This window comes from Podarcis raffonei, chromosome 8, assembly GCF_027172205.1.
Source record: "Podarcis raffonei isolate rPodRaf1 chromosome 8, rPodRaf1.pri, whole genome shotgun sequence".
Taxonomy (NCBI): domain Eukaryota; kingdom Metazoa; phylum Chordata; class Lepidosauria; order Squamata; family Lacertidae; genus Podarcis; species Podarcis raffonei.
This window is the reverse complement of record NC_070609.1, coordinates 5554848-5575346: the sequence shown is the minus strand read 5'-3', so window position 1 is coordinate 5575346 and position 20499 is coordinate 5554848. Positions and strand designations below refer to the sequence as shown.

General features: G+C 47.2%; 1 protein-coding gene and 1 long non-coding RNA gene across 3 annotated transcripts; both read left to right on the top strand.

The window, feature by feature from the left end:
• Positions 1-2363: 2363 nt before the first annotated feature.
• On the top strand, positions 2364-13629 carry LOC128418236 (E3 SUMO-protein ligase ZBED1-like). 2 transcript variants are annotated; one of them, XM_053397739.1, is made up of 3 exons: positions 2364-2479; positions 8699-8855; positions 9557-13629. In XM_053397739.1, exons 2-3 carry the CDS (start codon positions 8705-8707, stop codon positions 11605-11607), a joined length of 2202 nt encoding a protein of 733 aa, XP_053253714.1. In that variant the 5' UTR covers positions 2364-2479; positions 8699-8704; the 3' UTR covers positions 11608-13629. The 2 variants fall into 2 exon arrangements, with proteins under 2 accessions (XP_053253714.1, XP_053253713.1); XM_053397738.1 differs by lacking the exon at positions 2364-2479 and adding an exon at positions 8269-8571.
• Positions 13630-14209: 580 nt separating this feature from the next.
• LOC128418246 (uncharacterized) lies at positions 14210-15971 on the top strand. The gene is made up of 2 exons (XR_008331681.1): positions 14210-14458; positions 14974-15971. It is a non-coding gene; the product is annotated as an uncharacterized LOC128418246 (long non-coding RNA).
• The last annotated feature ends 4528 nt before the right edge of the window (positions 15972-20499 follow it).

Here is a 20499-nt window from a genome sequence, read left to right as displayed (position 1 = left end):
CCTGTTCTTGCTTCAGTTTGTTGCACGCTGCTTAAAGATACTTTTAATACTCTACGAGGTATAGAAGTGAAATAATCAATTCTCACTGCACTGGTTTTACCTTCACCTTTGTGAATTTATTTATTTACCATATTTTTCGCTCTATAAGATGCACCAGACCATATGTCAGGAGTGCTCTGATGGTGTTTCCTGCTTGGCAGGGGGTTGGACTCGATGGCCCTTGTGGTCTCTTCCAACTCTATGATTCTATGATTCTATGATAAGACGCACCTAGTTTTTGGAGGAGGAAAACAAGAAAAAAAATATTCTGAATCTCAGAAGCCAGAACAACAAGAGGCTGTGCAGTGAAAGCAGCAATCCCTCTTGCTGTTCTGGCTTCTGGGATAGCTGCGCAGCCTGCATTCGCTCCATAAGAGGCACACACATTTCCCCTTACTTTTTAGGAGGGAAAAAGTGAGTCTTATAGAGCAAAAAATACGGTATTTTATACCCTTCCTTTCTCCCAGTGTAGAATCCAAGGCAGCTCACAACTTGGAATGGAAAACGTGTGTTACAAAGAACCACTGATATTTACAAACTTTTACAGTGGTACCTCTGGTTACGTACTTAATTCGTTCCGGAGGTCCGTTCTTAACCTGAAACTGTTCTTAACCTGAAGCACCACTTTAGCTAATGGGGCCTCCCGCTGCCACCACACGATTTCTGTTCTCATCCTGAAGCCAAGTTCTTAACCCAAGATACTATTTCTGGGTTAGCGGAGTCTGTAACCTGAAGCGTATGTAACCCGAGGTACCACTGTATATGCATCTGCATCTCTGTAATTTGTTTATTTATATATACACATACTGAATGTGTTCCCCGTATAGTTCCCTTATTGTCTGTATTGTTATGTGTTTGTATGTATGTTTATGATAATAAACATAATTAAAATAATAACAATACTGTGTGGGGATATTAATGTTTTTTGTTTGTTACTATGGTATGTATTTTTGTGTTTACAATGTAAAACCACCCCGTGATCCTTGGATGAAGGGATGGTATAGAAGTTTAATAAATAACAAATCAACAAACATTGGCTTTTTTTTTTAAGAAAGAGAGAAACCCAATAATAATTAAGCATCTAATTAAGCACCTAATAAGGTCCGAGGCAGGGAGGTGAGGCAAGGCAAGTGAGATGGCTTATCCTTGATGGTTCCAGGATTCCAGCCCCATCCGTTGGCCAGAAAAGGAGCAGCTATATATAGTAGCCTGCCCCCACCAAAATGCATCATTTCTAGTTTCCCCTAGGTTCGCATCCCATCAGCCAGAAAACTAAAGGCTGCAGGTTTGTGTGCACTGTGTACTTAGCAAGAGGCTCAGGTAAGTAGTGGCTCAGGTGGCAAAAATAGCAATTTCATAATAACTGCATCATTTCGATGATTGAATTTTCCTCTGAGCCTACGGCCTAGGTGAAAAGGCCTGTCCTGGCCTACCTTTTATAGTACAAAACAAGTTTTAGGTATTGTATATAGCAAGAGAACGGTCAAGAGTCCACGGTGACCACTGTATACATGAAAAGAGAATTGGCTAGGCGTGGCAATTTTGCTTAATCTTGAATTGTTTTGTAGACGGGTGAAAGAGGATGTTGAGAGACATTAAATGAATAGGTAAATTAGTCAAAGCCTTAAGAAAGGAAGATACTGAAAAATAAGTACTGTATATATAATCACATGATATTATGAGGGCTGAGCTAAATGATTTTGATTGGTTTAGTTTGGGTTGCAACAACTAAGATTGCTGCGATGCTTTGCGTGATCAATAGAAATCACATGTGTAATCTTGGAATGGATACAAAGCATTGCATTGGATATGGTTCGCCACAGTCGTCTGCTAACTTTTGAGGCTGCCCCATGTGTATTTGTATTTTGATAAAGGCCTATTTATTCACTTGCAGCCTGCATCCTTTTCTTTTGGGTTTCTGTGAGAGATACCTTCCGTCTAGGACCTCCTTTTAACTTTCCCCAACAATAGTGCTGAGTTTTCAACTTAAAGAATCAACACCTGAAGTCTTCCTTGCTTTCCTCTTCCCTCCCCATCCCCGATTCCTTTAGTGAGGTTGCGGACAGTGGCTGCATTGTCCTTTAGCCTCTCTGCAGTGCAGAGCAAATGTTAGGTACTCTATTAATAATAACAAAACAGGTGCTTCTGTCCAGCTCCCTAAATAAATTTGCCGTGTGGCTTTTTTTCAGCTGGTTGCAGACTTCCTAAAAAAAATGCAACATTTTGAAAGAAGGCGTTGGCGGTGGTGCGCCCTTTTGCCTTTGGGGAATAAGGTTGCCCGGACTAGGGACGCTTTTCGCCCCGCTGTGAACTTTTCAGAGGAGCCCTAAAGGAATCGCTTCCAGATGAAAGGTTAGGCTGTAATCCCATTTTGCTGCACCAGGAGCGGTGAGGCTGCAAAGAGCCGAAGAAGCTGCGCTATGCTCATGGTAACAAAGGGGTAAGTACAGTGCGCATCTCCAGACATCTGTACACCCACGCGCGCATGCAGGCGGAGGGGAGTGGAAATTCATTGTGTGCCTCCTCGCTCTTTTCCTCCCTTCCTTTCTGCCTTCGCCTTCTAGGAAACTTTCCTTCCACCTGTGCGCTCAAAGCAGACGCGCCTGGCTCTTTAATGTGGGGTTTTAAAGGGAAGAGAGGAAGCGGTTCTGAAGGGGAGAAATCCACCTGCAAAAAGAGGAACGCGCCCTTCCCGGCCCCATCGGTTCTCCTTCGCAATGGGTGTCTGTCTGGGTGGGTGACTGGCTGGGTTGCAACACAGACGGAGCTGAAAAAGCATTTTATTTCCAGGAGTAGCGCAGCATTGCGCCTCTTCGCTTCCCACCCACGTTAAGCGTCTTAACAGTATTTTTACGCGTGTGCGCGCGCGCTTGGTCTTCTAGATGTCTGCTTGGAAAATTTTGCAGATTGAAATATTTGATGCAGTTGTGTAGAAATCAAGGAACGGAATGAATGAATGAATCGTGGGCTCACGCGCTTTAAGGCACAACATTTGTGTGTATTTATGTATTACAGGTTTTTCTTCTCGTGTGGCTGCCTTGGGGGCTCCGATGTGCCTATGGATGGCTTTAAATTGGGGCGGGGGAGCTCCTATCCTTGGTGCGTCTAAGGTAGACGGTGGGACTTGCCTGTTATGCTACATGCAGACCTATTAAATATTAAATCTAAGGATGCAAGCTTTAAGCTGTGTGGTTTAATGGATTAAATCTTCAAATTCATTTAAAGGGGGAAAGTGGCTATGTCAGCTTAATTATAAATGTCACTAACGGTGTGAAACAGCCTTTCAGTATGTGTTGTTTTTTAATGAGAACTGGGAATGTGGAGCACTGAGACAAATAAAAATCAATATTTCAAGCCACACCGCCTCCTTGTTGCAAAAGGGTGTTTGGCGCTGCTGATTTTGCAAAAGAAGGGATGGAGCTGCTGATTTTGCAAAAGGAGGAATGCACATCCCCCTCCCCCCAGCTTCACCTGGATTTAAAAGCTGGTGTGTTTAATCAGGAATACTGCCTGGCTTCCAAAGCAAGTACCCCATAATACTGCTAGTTCCTGTTCTCTCAGCTGGTTAAAGTTGCGAAGATTAAGAGGACCTGAGCATTGGCAGAAGGCTCGATTTCATGCAAAGTGGGTATAGGCAGAATTATCTTCTGTACCAAGGGGGTGGCAAAAGTCTCCTTCATTCCAGGATTCTGAACAAACACCTTGTAATATGAACATGTATTAATCGTTTAATCCAATAACTAAATGCCATTCAGGTTATCTGCAAAAACATCTGTGCTTCATTGGCAGACCTTGTTGAGTACAGTGGTACCTCGGGTTACATACGCTTCAGGTTACATACGCTTCAGGTTACACACTCTGCTAACCCAGAAATATTACCTCTGGTTAAGAACTTTGCTTCAGGATGAGAACAGAAATTGTGCTCCGGCGGCACGGCTGCGGCAGGAGACCCCATTAGCTAAAGTGGTGCTTCAGGTTAAGAACAGCTTCAGGTTAAGAACGGACCTCCGGAACGAATTAAGTACTTAACCTGAGGTACCACTGTAATAGGAAGATCTTGTTACTCAGAAGCAACCAGATGGGTAGGCCAGGTAAAATGGGTACCAGCTTCATCCTGCAGGATGATCGCTCAGTTGGCTAGAGCATAGTCCTATTAATGCCAAGGTTGCAGGTTCGATTCCTGTATGGAACAGCTGCATATTCCTGCTTGCAGCGGGTTGGACTGCATGACCCTCGGGGTCCCTTCCAACTCCACAGTTCCAAAACCCTTCAGGTGCAACAATGCACAGGCACAGCCTCCGGCCAGCGCAGACTCGTTGCAATGTTGGGGGCAGCTGTAGCTGTCCATCGAGTCGAGCCAGAATGCTTTCTGGTAAACAGGGAGCCTTGGACATGTGCCGAATCGCTGTGTTTGCATCTGGTCTCCCATAGGCCCTCCGGATCTGCTGTTCTGTGCACATATTGTGGAAATGACCTTCCTTTTCAGTTAGGGAAGCGCAGCAGCTCAGCCGGGGTCAAAATAGGAGCTTACATTGCATGAGACAGACACGGCATGGAATCTCAGGGGCAGGGAAGAGGTCTACGGTTATTATTATTAATAATAATAATAATAAAATTTATTTATACTCCACCCACCCCGGCCAGAGCTGGGCTCAGGGCAGCTAACACCAGTAAAATTACAATAAAAACATAATGGGGGGGGGAACCAATTTAAAATACAGGTTAAAATACAATTTAAAATGCAGCCTCATTTTAAGAGTAGCCCATAGATCAAGACCATAAGGGGGAGGGCAGCATAAGGGTCAGACTGAGTCCAAACCAAAGGCCAGGTGGAACAGCTTGCAGGCCCTGCGGAAAGATGTCAAGTCCCGCAGGGCCCTGGTCTCTTGTGACAGAGCGTTCCACCAAGTCGGGGCCAGTACTGAAAAGGCCCTGGCCCTAGTTGAGACCAATCTAACCACCTTAGATTAGGACCTCCAAAATGTTGTCATTTTTGGACCTTAAGGTCCTCCGTGCGACATACCAGGAGAGGCTTTAGCTGTACACAGAGCAACCCTCCTATTCGTTTTTCTTCAAAAGCCCAGGGTGTTCAATCAGGCTTACAGCCTAGCTAAGTGTGTCTGAGATCACATCCTTAATTCATTTGCCATTCTGCCCTCATCCCCCAAAATGAGTTGGTTTCTAATCCATTTGAAGAGGCAAATGTGTGCACTCTGACCTCCCTCCGCAATAGCAAGGGTCCTGGAGAATGGTTCTTCTGCTGTGCACCATGCAAAAACAAAACAATGCAAACGTAATTATCTTTGGTCACATCCACACCAAATATTTTCAATGTGCTCTTGTACCAATTGAACAATGTGGATAGTCTCTTCCTCCTAGAGAATCCTGGGAACCTTGGTTTGTTAAGGGTGCTAAGAGTTGTTTGACCGCTCAACTACAACTCCCAGAACCCTTAACAAAGGAAACTTGGTGGGGAGAGGGGAAGCCAGGACTGTTAAAGTGGCATAAGAGTTGTTTTAAGTGCATGATGTGGGTGTTTGATGATGGTGCTTCCTTACACAGGGACTGGCTCAGGGCAGTGGCATAGCGTGGTTTGCCGGTGTCCGGGGCACACACGCCGGGCAGGGTACAGAGGATGAACGGATCCTGCAGCGCCACCACAGTCCTCACCTCTGATGCTGCCGGAGTAACTGCCCACCAGAGCTCTGCAAATCCCACTACCAGCCAGGTGGCCATTCAGCAAAGAGGCTGGGGGCACAGCAGCAAAGCCAGGCTGGGCTTTAGGGCCCAGGACCACCAGAGGCAGACAGGGAAAGACAGGGAACCAGAGATGAAACCTGGCAGGACAAGGATTCCCGCAGAAACCAGCACTTGCCTGGGGGGGGCATGGTTTCTGCCCCCTCAAAATTGTGTGCCCAGAGCCGCGACCCCCGCCAGCTCCCCCATGCTACACCTCCCTGGGTGAGCGGCATCGAAGGTACTAACCCTCTAAGTGAATGCTTCCCTTCACTAAATGGTACTTTGGGATTCAAGCACTGTTGTTGACATCCATCTGCCTCAAGAGACAATGGACCCACGTACCTACGGGACCGCCTCTCCTGGTATGCCCCGCGGAGGACCTTAAGGTCCACAACATTTTGGAGGTCCCAGGTCGCAAGGTGGTTAGATTGGTCTCAGCTAGGGCCAGGGCCTTTTCAGTACTGGCCCCGACTTGGCGGAACGCTCTGTCACAAGAGACCAGGGCCCTGCAGGACTTGACATCTTTCCGCAGGGCCTGCAAGACAGAGCTGTTCCGCCTGGCCTTTGGTTTGGACTCAGACTGACCCTTATGTTTTCCCTCCCCTTATGGTTTTGATCTATGGGTTGCTATTAAAATGAGGCTGCATTTTAAATTATATTTTAACCTGTATTTTAAATTGGTTTATTTTTTATTTTTTGTAATTTTACTGGTGTTAGCTGCCCTGAGCCCGGCTCTGGCCAGGGGGGGTGGGGTATAAATAAAATTTATTATTATTATTAATGGAGTGCACCTCTGGGGGTGAAGTCAAACCACTGTGTTGGCAGCACCGCAGTGACCTCCCCAGGGCTCAAGCCTGGGCAGCGTGTGTGGATGTCCTGGGCTGCCCAGATAACAGAATCCCCTTGGCCTCGCTGATGTGGTCCGAAGGAAAGCGGAGCAATAAAATCTGGGACATTTGAAAGACATAGGAACTATGCTTCCTTTAAAACCAGCTGAGCACCTCAGGACAACATGCTGTTCAGCTGAGTCATAAGCTGCTGAAAGATGCTTGCAAGGAAAGAAAAAAAAAAATAGAGGGCATATGGCATTTATATGATTTCCTGCACCACTAACATCTAGTGAATGTTACTGTAAAACACCTTCAGTTTATATAGGAGTGTGTCATGGGGAAGGTGCCCTTAAGGGTGCAAGTAGATAAATAGGTACTGCTCCGGTGGGAAGGTAAACCCCTCCAATAAATTATAGTCACACTGCTCCTTGTGAGAACAGTACATGCAGCTGCTTCCAAGTTCTCTTTCCCCAAAACTGGCATGGTTGGAAAACGAATTACTAAGATTTACAACTTGAATTATTTACATCTGGGGCAGCTTTTCTTCTTATTATTGGTTGCAGGACACTGGGAGTTCCATCCTTTGGATCCTTGCAAATGGGGTTTGCTGTAATAATTTTTTGTTTGTTTGTTTTTATTAAATATTTTCTTGATTTACAAAAGTGTGTGCAATGTCTCTCTCTCGTAATTTTTTCCCCATGTAAGATTTTTACAAATCAGTTTCATTTGTTGAGAATTTGAAGCCAGTAAGCTTCTCCTCTAAGCTAGCTTTTGGCGAGTCTCGGAGCTTCCGCTTTTGTGTTAGTTAATACCGGTCTGTTGTGGTTGCAGTGTGGTTCCAGTGCAAACAAGGATGTGGTCTCTGGTCCAGTTGAATTAGAGAATCGTAGAGTTGGAAGGGACCCCATGGATCATCTAGTCCAGGGGTCAGCGAACTTTTTCAGCAGGGGGCCGGGCCACTGTCCCTCAGACCTTGTGGGGGCCTGACTATATTTTTTGGGGGGGGAGGTGCAAGAGCACCACAAGCCCCGGTGGCTGCTTACCTGTGTCTTGCGAGTGGCAGGGGCTGGCGGCGGCGGGGGAACGATGAGCGGCACGCGAAAGGGCTCCGGAGAGGGGCTGCTTTAAATGGCGGCCGCTGGAGCGCTGCTGCTGCTGCTGGCACCAACAAAGCCCAGCCCTCTTCCTCCTCTAGGCAGGGCGGGGAGAAGCCAGGAGGAGGGAGGGAGGAGGCGCCACCACTGCCGTGTGAGGGAGAGGGAAAGAACGCACACACTGGCAATCCACATGGCGATTCTCGGACCGTCCACGGGCCGGATCCAGTAGGCAGTTGGGCCTGATCCAGCCCGCGGACCTTAGTTTGCCGACCCATGATTAGTCTAACCCCCAGGAATGCAGGAATCGCATGGACAAGCTTACTGGTGCTGGACTCCTTTGCTGTCCCTAAGCCCTTCTCCCTAAGCTGACTCTAGCAAGACCCTGGATGATGGAGGAGTTGCTTAGATCTGTTATGACATTGATGCCCGGGAACATAGGAAGTGTTATCAGAAGCAGCTTTATATCGAGTCCATTTAACCTAGTGCAGCTGACACTGACGGGCAGCCGCTTTCTTGTGCTTCATACAGTGATCTTCTCCAGGCTTACCTGGAAGTACCAGGGTGTATGGGGCGTTAGGGGTGGCATAGTACCTCTACTGGGGGACACGTCGTGCTCCTTCTGGGGCAGTTCATCCACCTGTGGTCCCCACAGTATTTTATTCAACACCCCTGTGCTTATATAGAGGTCATGCAATTCATAGGTTTTTAAAAAATCTAGATTGGATTTCACGCAGAACCTTTCTAGAACTGATGCCTTGTCCTTGACTCCTTATTTATTTCACCTGAAAGCCCCAATCTTGCAAAGACTTCACTTTCCACTTTCCTGCGAGGAAGTGGTTTCAATGGAAGTAGGTGTCAAAGTGAAGGTAATTTACCCATGCAGCTCGTTTTGTGGGGGCAGAAGCCGTGTGTGTGTGTGTGTGTGTGTGGATCTACACTCTTGCACTGCTTTTTCTCACTGTTTCTCTCTCCTCCTCTTCGATTCCCCACAAGACCGAAATGGAAGATGTGAGCTCCAAAAGGGTCAGCGAATTCTTGCAGAAATGCGTCAAGCTAGAGGATAGCGAAGGGGACGCCCAGCCCAAGGAGGAGATCATAGAAGTGCAAACCCTCCCTATCCTTGCGCCATCCTACCCTCAGACAGTTCAAGGTATGGACGTTCCCTTCCTCGCATCCTCCGTTGCGATCAGCCTTATCTGTTTATTTATATGCCACTTTGCCACAAAATTGTGTATGAAGAACCCCCTCTCTCTCCTTTTAAATAAAATTATAGCAACAAATACAAATAAAACTATCCATATTTGCATAACCAGGCTAAAAATCTACTAACCTCATTTACCAGCTTAAACTGAACATTGCATTGCTACAATTTACGATATTAAAGCTGAGATAGCTCAGTCAGTAGGGATGCGGGTGGCGCTGTGGGTGAAACCACAGAGACTAGGACCTGCCGATCAGAAGGTCGGCGGTTCGAATCCCCGTGACAGGGTGAGCTCCCGTTGCTCGGTCCCTGCTCCTGCCAACCTAGCAGTTCGAAAGCACGTCAAAGTGCAAGTAGCTAAGTAGGTACCACTCCAACAGGAAGGTAAATGGCGTTTCCGTGCGCTGCTCTGGTTCGCCAGAAGTGGCTTAGTCATGCTGGCCACATGACCGGAAGCTGTACGCCGGCTCCCTCGACCAATGGAGCGAGATGAGCGCCGCAACCCCAGAGTCGGTCACGACTGGACCTAATGGTCAGGGGTCCCTTTACCTTAGCTCAGTCAGTAGAGCATGAGACTCTTAATCTCAGGGTTCTGGGTTTGAGCCCTGTGTTGGGCAAAAGGTTCCTGACCTCTCCTCTTATTCCCACAGAGGAAATATCCATGGTCTTCAATACCTGCGCGATGCCAGCCAACCTGGGTCCGTGCACCAGGCGGAGGCGCGAGAAAGGCAGTGGCCACGACGGGACAAGCGCCTCCCTCTATGTCGACCGCCGCAAATCCAAGGTGTGGAACTACTACACGAAGCTGGGGGATGCCTACGTGGAGTGCAACGTCTGCAAGAAGCAGCTCTCCTTCCACAACAGCACCACGACCATGAGGGAGCACCTCGTGAGGAAGCACAGCATCCGTGACACCCTGCTCTCTCAGCTGAAGGACGACCAGGTTCCCGACCCCGACTACGTGGCCCAGGAGACGGCGATAAAAAGGGCCCGCCAGCTCACGCCCGAAAACAGCAGCCAGTACCACGCCGTCTCCTGCGCGGAACCCAGGACGGACGTGATTCTGGAGCTGGTGCTGGAAATGATCTTCCGGGACCTGCACCCTCTCTCGGTGGTGAAGGACAAAGGCTTTGGCCTTCTGATTGGCTATCTAGAACCTAGCTTTATTCTCCCGTCCCCCATGCAGCTCTCTAGCATGTTGTGGCACCGGTACAACGTGGTCAAGCAACACCTAGAACATTACCTGCAAACGGCCCAGTCGATTGTGATCTGCGCCGAGTTCTGGCTGTCCCAGCCCAACCAGACCTACTTGACCATCATGACTAACTTCATCGACGGGGAGTGGAGGCGGGCGCGGTGTATCTTGGAGACCCAGCAGGTGCACGAGGATAAAGGGGAGAGTAACTTGGGAGACCGGCTGTACTCGGTCCTGACGGACTTTGGGCTGTCTAACAAGTCTGTCTTCTGCGTGATGCACGACAGCCTGCAGGATTTGGGGGCCAACTCCTCGCAACTCAAGTGCGTCTACGGCTGGACCAGCCTTTGCTGTGCTGCCCACCTGCTGCACCTGTGCGTCAAGGCGGGTCTCGAAGTGGAGCAGGTGCAAGAGGCCCTGAGCGCGGCGCGCAGCATCGTCTGCTACTTCCAGCAGGATGCGAAGGCCACCTGCTCGCTCAACAGCAAGCTGGAAGCCATCAACAAGACGAAGCTGAAGTTGGTGATGGACACGGGGGCACGGTGGATAACCACCATTGAGATGTGTGAGTGCCTGCTGGACCTCAAGTGGGCTATCATGTCCGTGTTGGAGGAGCACCCCAAGGGAACAACGGTGGTCCAGAACTTGGCCGACCACCAGTGGAAGCTCTTGCAGGACCTGGTGCCCGTCATGAGAACGCTCAAGATCGCCACGTCCTTCTTGCGGGAGGAGCAGAACTTCTCCATCTCCTCCTTGATGCCCTGCATCCACGGCATTGTCACAGCCATCGGGCAGCAGTCGGAAGAAGCGAGCGGCGTCATCAAGACGGTGGTGAGCAACATCAGGTCGGAGCTCACCCAGCGCTGGGGCATCTTGGATGAGGAGAAGTTGCTGGAGAGCCCAGCCGTGGTGGCCTCATTCCTGGACCCACGTTTCAAGGAAATGAGGTTCTTGAGCCCCAGCCTGAGGAGCGAGCTGCACAAAAAGATCAAGAGCATGCTCTCCCAGTTCTTCAACCACCAGTCCCCGCTGTCCAACCAGTTCTGGGTGCCGAACGCCGACTACAAAGCAGAGGTTGGTGAAACGGCCTGCCAGATCTCTGCCCATAAAGAGAGAGGCCCGAGCGGGCAGTCTCAGAGTATGTACGACATCCTTTTGGGGAAGGACCCCACGGAGAGTATGCCTGAGATCCATCAGCAGCTGGAAAACTACATCGTGGAGCCTCTCTGCAAGCGCAGCACCAACCCCTTGGACTGGTGGAAGAACAATGAGCACCGCTTCCCCTCCGTAGCCAGGTTAGCCCGGCAATACCTGGCCATCCCGGCAACAGTCGTGCCACCAGAACAGGCCTTTGCTGCCAGTGAAAGCGCCCTGGAGCACCGGAGAGGTGTGCTTGCTCCCGAGAACCTGGACCAAATCCTCTTCTTGCACCAGAATTTCGATTTTTTAGAATCTATGAGAAATGGCAATGAGAATCTGAGTAAGGCGGTTCACAACCAGTACTGAAAGTCAGATGCGCCGAGACCAGTGTATTACGGTGTGGCCACTGCACTGGGAGATGACGAGGGATGCAAAGTCTTTGAAGGGGGGCACCTTGGCCCTCAGGATACTTTAGGGGAGGCACAGGTCAGGGCCTGATCTTGCCTGCTTAATTTAAAGATGAAAGTTTGCCTGCTGTCTAAACTCACCCTTGTTCTTCGCTGTAGTGGTATCTCAACCTACAACTCAGTAGTGTTTTTTCTTGAAAGGGTGTGCTGGACTCGGAGCAGAAAACAGACCTTAGAAGGGCCATATCCAACCATAATCTCAAAAGATACAGGTGTGTTTCTGGAAGGCCAATCCTAGTCTGGAGGTCTATAGTAAACCTAACCATTTACCTATCTTACCCTGGAAAAGAAGGTAAATAGGGAGAGAATGTAGAAATCGCTCCAGAGCTCGTGGGGCTCACTTAGTTTAGTGCATTATAATGCTTGTGGTGTGTGTCTTCCTTTTCATTTGCCTTTAAGGTTCCTATGAGGCCCTTCCATTGAGGGAGACATAGGTGTTTTGAGCCTCCGTCACCCCTTTACCTGTGTTGGAATTCTGTAAAACAGAGGTGGCTACCCTACCAGCCACCAGATGTTGTTGGGATGCAACTTCCATTGGCCTTGCCGGCTAGGACAAGGAGTTCAACATTTGGAGGTCTACAGGTGAGCCACACCCTGCCTTAGGAGAAAGTTCTTTCTGCACATGTTTACCATGTGCTGGTCCCACGTAATGCAGGCAAAGGCCACCACGCACACCTCTTCACCCTCAGAGTAAGCTAGGTGCTTCCGTTTTTAAAAACAAAAGAACGCTGCGCTGTGGCAACCCTTCTGCATCAAGACTCAAGGACTAAGTGGACTGCAGGAAGCCTACACTTCCACCCAGAACGAAGACGTCTGTGCAGTATTGGGTGAGCGCTAATCCTGTCCTAGACTTTCCCAGTTCCCTTGCCTTGTACTAACCGCTGGTGATGGGATTCCAGAGGCTCAAAATACCCATGTTTCCACCTGCAGAGGGGAACATGCATCTTAGTCTGTGAGTGGGTGGTGCGTTTGTTATGTAGGCCCTTCCAGGAAATCCATTCAGATACTCCTAAAGCCAGGCCTCTCTGGACAGGTCAAAACCTTGTGATGTTCACACGAAGTGGCACCTTGATCTGAAGGTGAGATGAACCTTTTAAGGCTCGTTCACACTTCCGCTTGTCTCGCACTTACTAGGCGTGGGTCCAGGCGATTTTTTTTGCGCCATTGCTTTCTCCTGGAAAATCCACTCTGCGGCACTGATTTGGAAAAAAATGACATAGAATTGTAGAGTTGGAAGGGGCCAACCCTCTGCATTCCGGGAATATTTTGCCCAATGGAAAGCCTGATTGTTCCAATTCAGCAGCAAACAATAGGTTTTCCTGGGGGGAAGTGGCAGGGCAAACGAAAGTGTTGATGAACCCCCTAGGCTGAACTTCTAGCAATGTTTTGTTTTTCAGATGATGCTTCAGAGTTGCATCTGAATTTGGACCGTTGCAAGGGTAGGGAATGGAAAGGACTAGGGCGAGGGTTAAGAACGACGAAGTATGCCTTGAAAAGAATTTGCACTGTGGTGCCCTTTTATGACAAAGCAGACAGCGCTGTAGGTATATCTCTTTAAGGCTATTTTCGAAGTCTTGCTGCAGTGACCCCTGCTGCACGTAACTGAAGACTGAGCCTTTCTCCTTTAGAAGAAAACCTTTGATGTTGTTGATTAGTTGCACTAAATGTTTAACTGCTTGTCCTCGAAGCCGCTTTGAGTCAATTAGCAGCAGCACGAGAGAGTGGATATCGCGGAGTCGGATTCCTTTTTAAAAACGCGTTTGCTGATTTTAAGTGAGATGTGGGACTCGGAGCTATGCTCGCAGGTCACGTTTTGCAAGTAGCCACACAGGCTAGCACACCCCATGGCTGGGCTCTGTGTTCGTAACCCAACCTCTGCAGCATCCTGAAGTGTCAAGGAAGAACAACAACGGTTTAAAAAGAAAGTGTGCCACTCAACTCCAGATACATGAGCGTGACCCTGTGAGAAGTACTTGCGAGTTCTGGAGTAGCAATCTCCCATCGAGGGTGACTGAGGGTAGGAGCGTGAACAATAAAACCATTATAATCAACACAAAAATACAGAAGCTGAAGATATTATTGACGTAGCCACCAGAGGCTTGGAAAAACAGGAACATCTTTATGCTGCAGTGAAATTCCGTAAGTGTCAAGGCCTTCAGTGTCCCTAAGGGGAGGGAGTTGCACAGCTGGGGTGCAATTAACGCTCCCAGGTGGCTCCAATTTTGAGCCCTGTCATAAAAATGCTTATCTCCCCCACCCCCAAATCTCTTTCATTGGTTCAACAACTCTTCAGAGAAATTGTCATTATAAAAGAGCTGATAATGAGGTTTTCTCAGCCATTAGCAAGCTCTTCTGACTTGCAAAGTTTTGACTTTTCCTCTTTCAGCTCTTCCAGGTTCTGTAACTCTTCTTCATTCATCTTTATGGCTTCAGGGGTTTGCTTGTCATCCTTGTAAGCTGCTCCTGTTTCTTTTTGCGGCCATTTCAGTCTGTCCCTCTTTTGACAAAATCTTCCTTGCTGGCAGTTAAGGTCTTTCCTGAGTGGAGAATTGGAGATTCCCCAATGATCTTTCAAAGGCAAAGACATTCTTCGTCATCACTCAGTCTACCATTTTCCAACATCCCATCTGGTATGTGTCCAGTTTATTACACCATCTGATCTTCGCCCCTTGGCTTACAATACTCTTCCAGTCTTTCCTCCTTCACTTTCAATTCTTCCAGCGTGGAACAACTTGTAACACTGTCTGCCAGTATGTAGGATGTTGTTGTTGTTTAGTCGTTTAGTCGTGACCGACTCTTTGTGACCCCCTGGACCAGAGCACGCCAGGCACTTCTGTCTTCCACTGCCTCCCGCAGTTTGGTCAAACTCATGCTGGTAGCTTCAAGAACACTGTCCAACCATCTCGTCCTCTGTCGTCCCCTTCTCCTTCTGCCTCCATCTTTCCCAACATCAGGATCTTTTCCAGGGAGTCTTCTCTTCTCATGAGGTGGCCAAAGTATTGGAGCCTCAGCTTCACGATCTGTCCTTCCAGTGAGCACTCAGGGCTGATTTCCTTCAGAATGGAGAGGTTTGATCTTCTTGCAGTCGATGGGACTCTCAAGAATCTCCTCCAGCACCATAATTCAAAAGCATCAATTCTTCGGCGATCAGCCTTCTTTATGGTCCAGCTCTCACTTCCATACATTACTACTGGGAAAACCATAGCTTTTACTATATGGACCTTGTTGGCAAGGTGATGTCTCTGCTTTTTAAGATGCTGTCTAGGTATGTAGGATAGCGTAATGCAAAACTCTGTACAGCACAGTGTCTGGTTATCTCGCTGCAGCTGTTTTAGCAAACTTGTTTTTAATGGTGCAATCCACCCTGGGACTATAAAGGGTGGGTAATAAATTTATTATTAACTTTTTCATTCTCTCTCCCTTTAAAGCACTTTTTTTAAAAAGCCAGACAAAATCCAGACTGAAGGATGGATAAACCATAACCAATCTTTTTTTGGGGGGGGGGCAGGTTCTTGATGCCTTGCTGGCTTCCAAAGGTCATCAACCAGTTGTGTATACAGCATGACCACGTCCTGGCATTCCCAATCTGGGGTAGATCCTCTCTCGCAACATCCATGATTTTTTAAAGTTTATTCAGGAACAGATAAATGGCTTGGAGCCAGTACCTTCAAGAGAACAAGTGGCCTCTCTGAGCAGTGTTTTTTCTTGCCTTGGTGAGGATCTGACCTATAAACATTTCCTCAAGGCGATTGTGCAGTCCTACATCCCGGTTAGAGATTCCTTTCTTGGGATTTAAATTGGGTTCTCACAATCCATAGCTACCTTGCGATCTGAAGCTTTTACTTCAGCTTATGTTTCTGAGTCGGAGGGACAGCTTGAGTTCATAAATGAATGAATGAAACTTTATTTGCATCAGCCACAGCAACAAAAGAACATTGTGATATACACAGAACAAAATAAAAAGTTGTTGATATAAAACACAGTTTAGGGTCCACAACTTGAGTTCATATCTACCATATTCAACGGAGTCTTTGCATTTCAGTGCCATTTTCATTTTTTCCCCCTTTCAAATTACTTTCTTCTTCCATCATTTCATTCCACAGTCTCTGTGTGGACACTTTTGCTGGTTGCATCCGGCTGCAGTTCTTTCTGATATGGAATGAAATAGGAAAGTCTCGTAAATCCCGGTAGCTTTCCAAGAACCTGGATTGCACTATTCATTAGTGAGGCCGAAAACTCACTGCCTTCGCTATCTTAAATAAAAACAAACCCATCTGGAGAAAAGAAACAGCAGCTGAAGAATTCCAATAATGAAATCCGTCTCGGTCACCACCGCTGACACCACTGCCAAGTTACACAAGTTTGTGTTTGTGATTTTTCTTTTCATCGCTGTGCTGCTTATGCAAAATAATGGTGCAATAACCTGCTTCAAGGTGTGGTACTTTAAAAGGGTAACACTGGGTCTAACTGGAAAGATGAGCATTTTCAATGGACAAAATAAAATCTTTTAAAAAAAATAGTTCAGTTTTGTTATTCATGGGCTCTGCTGAAGTTTATACAATTGCTAAGTTTTGTTCTGAAATACAAAAACTGATAAGCCTGTCCAGTAGTAGCAAGTGGGAGCCGAATTTCGGCTGCCCTAGGGGCTAGCCACAAAGGGGCAAGCAAGGCGGCTAGTTGCCCGAGCTGTGGGGCAAATGGTTCTAGCAATATGTATAAAGCCAGAATCATGGGAGTTGAAGAAAGAACTAGGATTCGGGCAAAAGCTTTAAAATACGCATTGGGTTATGCTCAAATTAACAGGGAGAAATGCTTAATTTCGTTTCATCAGCTGCCCTGGGCTTGAAGGACACATTAGGCTACAGAGTACGGTTACCAGATTTTTTTCAATGAATCCGGGGACACTTCCCCCCCCCCTGAAGCTGAGTAGTAGTGGGGTGGGGTGGCCAAAGACCCTGGGCCCAAGCACACATGCATATTTTATAAAAGTGCAAAGCCCTTCTTTCGCACCCTGTGAAACAAAAATGTGCAGTTTTTTAAAAACCTGGGCAACTGGGTGCTGCCCTCCCTGATCTCCTTCCCCCTTCCTCCTTTGTTTTGACAGATCAGGGGAGGCTCGGGAGTTACAGGCAGGTGGCCATTGCCCAGGAGGGGCCAGCCTGGTAGTGCAGTTGGCTCGGCAGGCTTCAGGAGCTGCTTGCTGCCATGGCGTCCACCATTTTTCCTGCCCCACGGCTGCAAGCAGCTCCTGAAGCCAGCCAGAGCCAACTGCGCTAACCAGCTGGCTCCGGGCTGTTGAGGCTGCCACTGCCACGTTTCCTGGGGACAGATTTGCGAATCTGGGGACATTCCAGGGACAGAATTTGTCCAGGGACAGATTTGCAAATCCGGGAACTGGGATCTCTGGTAACCCTACTACAGAGGGTTTAGGAACTTTCATCAAAAGCTGAAAACCATGGAAACTTCAGGGCTCATCCACATGCGAGTTTGATGTTGATTGAAGCCGCTTCTCTGTTCTTGTTGTGTCCACTCGACAGCCGCCTCTTTCAAGTGCAATCCTGGCAGCCTGCACTTTCCCACCACTAAATTCAGATTTCTCTGAGCTGCAGATAATCCAATAAGGGAAGGAAATCCAATATAAAAAGGCACGTTACCTGACTGAGGATGCACTGAACATCATTGCATGGGTGGGTTTTTGGGGTTTTTTTTAGAACATGTGTGGTGAAACTTCACTGGGTGCTGTCTGTTGCACCACCCCCTCCTTCCATGAGCCCAAAGCAAAAGATCTAGGCTTGCCCTTTTCCACAGGTTACAAAAATGCAAACAGAACACGCTGGCTGTTAGTAAATATATAATTGGTACGTCATTCAAAATATACGAATAAGCCACATTATCCAGTGAGCACTGATCCACTAGTATGATCTTCACTAGTATGTATATTTCATTGATAATTATTCGGTATGTACCTCTTTATATATTTTGTTCCACTGTATATCTTACATACAGGTTGCTCAGTTTTGTTGTCATTCATTGCTTGCAATTCCATTTCTAGCTGATTAAGACTTTATTTTGAAACAGTTGAACTCTTCCAGATGCACTGTGCTTTTGAGACTTTGGAGAGACGTCATCCTTTGAGAGACGGTTTGATGTTCCTTGCTATACATTGGTTGTTTGAACCTTTGTTTGACTCTGTATACATATAACAACTTGCAGTTACTTGCATATTTTGTGAGATGTGTTGTACGATATATATATTATTTTGAAGTGGCTTATTCGTATATTTTGAATGACATCATACCAATTATATATTTACTAATAGTTATTAGCCAGCATGTTGCGTTCGCATTTTTGTAGATTGTCACATTTTGCAACACAGGGGTTTGTTTGTTCTTTTCCACAGTTTGGCGTTGTGCTTATTTTTCAAAACGACTCTTTTGCACAGAACTGCTATTCCATGAATTGGCTGCTGTAAAAATAAGTTTGCCCTTGCCAGGTACAGAAGGTGGAAAAGGAGAATGGATGCATCAGTCTTTCGTACTTTAGTTTGAAATTCCTGCATGGAGGGGGTTGTGACCAACTCCAAATCCTTAGAACAAGCACATATAAATAATGATTTATTTGAACTGCTCTTTTGTGCAAATCTGGTATCTCAGAAAACTTGTATTTCAAAAACTATCTTTTTTTAAAAAAAATACCTATTTTTTTTTAAAGTGTACAGTAGTACCTCGGGTTACATACGCTTCAGGTTACACACTCCGATAACGCAGAAATAGTGCTTCAGGTTAAGAACTTTGCTTCAGGATAAGAACAGAAATTGGGCTCTGGAGGCGCTGTGGCAGCAGGAGGCCCCATTAGCTAGTGGTGCTTCACGTTAAGAACAGATTCAGGTTAAGAACAGACCTCCAGAACGAATTAAGTACTTAACCCGAGGTACCACTGTATGTGCTACAGGTAAAAAATACATATACATATGCCACAACGGACCTCAGATTTCCAAAACTTAGGGTGGGTGGGGAAGTTCTAACTGTGGGGAGGGGACAATACACAGTGAAACTATTATCACAGGAAACATTTAGATTCAGAAGTATACAATTGGAAAGTGTTCATGTGTAGATTCATATGCATGAATACACTAGTGTGGACATAGGCACACTAAACCACTTTGTGGTTTCTTTCTACAATCAAGCAGTATATAAAATAAATATCGAGTGTGGGGAACCTTTGACCCTCCAGCTGCTGTTGAACTACTAAGGCTCATCAGTCCCAGAAAGCAGTCAATGGCCAGGCATGAAAGGAACTGTAGTTCCAACATCATTTGGAAGCAAAAGGTTTCCCACACTTGGCCCTAAGCTGCTAAGTTTTAACACCTTTTATACAAGTATGTCAGGCCTCGGTCCTGTATACCTGCAGGAGCGTCTCCACCCCCATCGTTCAGCCCGGACACTGAGGTCCAGCTCCGAGGGCCTTCTGGCGGTTCCCTCATTGCGAGAAGTGAGGTTACAGGGAACCAGACAGAGGGCCTTCTCAGTAGTGGTGCCCATCCTGTGTAATGCCCTCCCTTCAGATGTCAAAGAGATAAACAACTACCTGACATTTAGAGGACATCTGAAGGCAGCCCTGTTTAGGGAAGTTTTTAATGTGTGACATTTTGGTGTATTTTTGGTCTCTGTGGAAGCCACCCAGAGTGGCTGGGGAAACCCAGCCAGAAGGGCGGGGTACAAATAATAAATTATTATTATTATTATAAGTACTTGATAACTGCAGCATTATGTTAGAATATGCAGCTGCAGAAGAGACTATCACTGCTGAAACCCTATGGGTGAGTTTGCAGCAGCCGATGCAAAACTCCTCCTTGCATGTTTAACTATAACTTGTAATGAACCCAGATCTGGGTTCACCTCTGCCCAGCTCGTTTCCTCCCGCAGCACAGGATGCGTGTGAGGGGAAGTAGCAAGGAAACATCCTGCTTCTCCTATAGTGGTTTGGATTTTTTGAGGGAAACTCACATGAAGGAATTTGTTTTCTGCAGTACAGTACACCCTCTCTCTTCCTAATTTGGACTGTGTAGCTGGGGGGGTGGGGGTGGTGATGGATGTATTGCCCCACCGTGCAGTCTGAGGTTAAACTCGATGGCAATTTAGTCTCATCAGACTCCATAAAAGGCAGGTTGGACCTTCCTTTTACACCTTCTCTAGGAAAGAAGCAACACCCATGTTGGCCCTGCGTGGACCCCCATCGCAAGAAAGTGCTTTTCATGTAACACGAATCGGGCCCGATAGGCAGTGATTAGCTACACAGGTCATTGCCAAAACTGACTGCTGCTCATTGAAGGGGTACTGTGTTGTCTTGCAGAGACTGGCTCAAGCATGAAACTGGAGGGCTGGGCAAAATGTTTCTGGACTACAACTCCCATTATCCCTAGCTAGCAGGACCAGTGGTCAGAGATGATGGGAATTGTAGTTCAAAAACAGCTGAAGACCCAAGCTAGATGCACAAATTCTTTCTTGAACACACTGCTACTTACTGACAAAAGGGAAATACACACAGAAACCCTAACCCAATCAGTTTTCCCGCAGTTGAATAAGGGAAAGTGCTATTCCAATTACTTGGGCCCAAGTAAGTCTATGGTTTCCAAAGAGCTGGAGTGGTTCAGTATACCGCAGTCCAGCACAGCTCCTAGAAGGCCTGTAGTTTGAGTCCCACCAGCGACTATGATGGCTGTTGCCCCCTTCCCTCCACACGTGTCTGGATGTTTATCCTCTGGTGTAAGAATCCAGGACGACTTTACAAC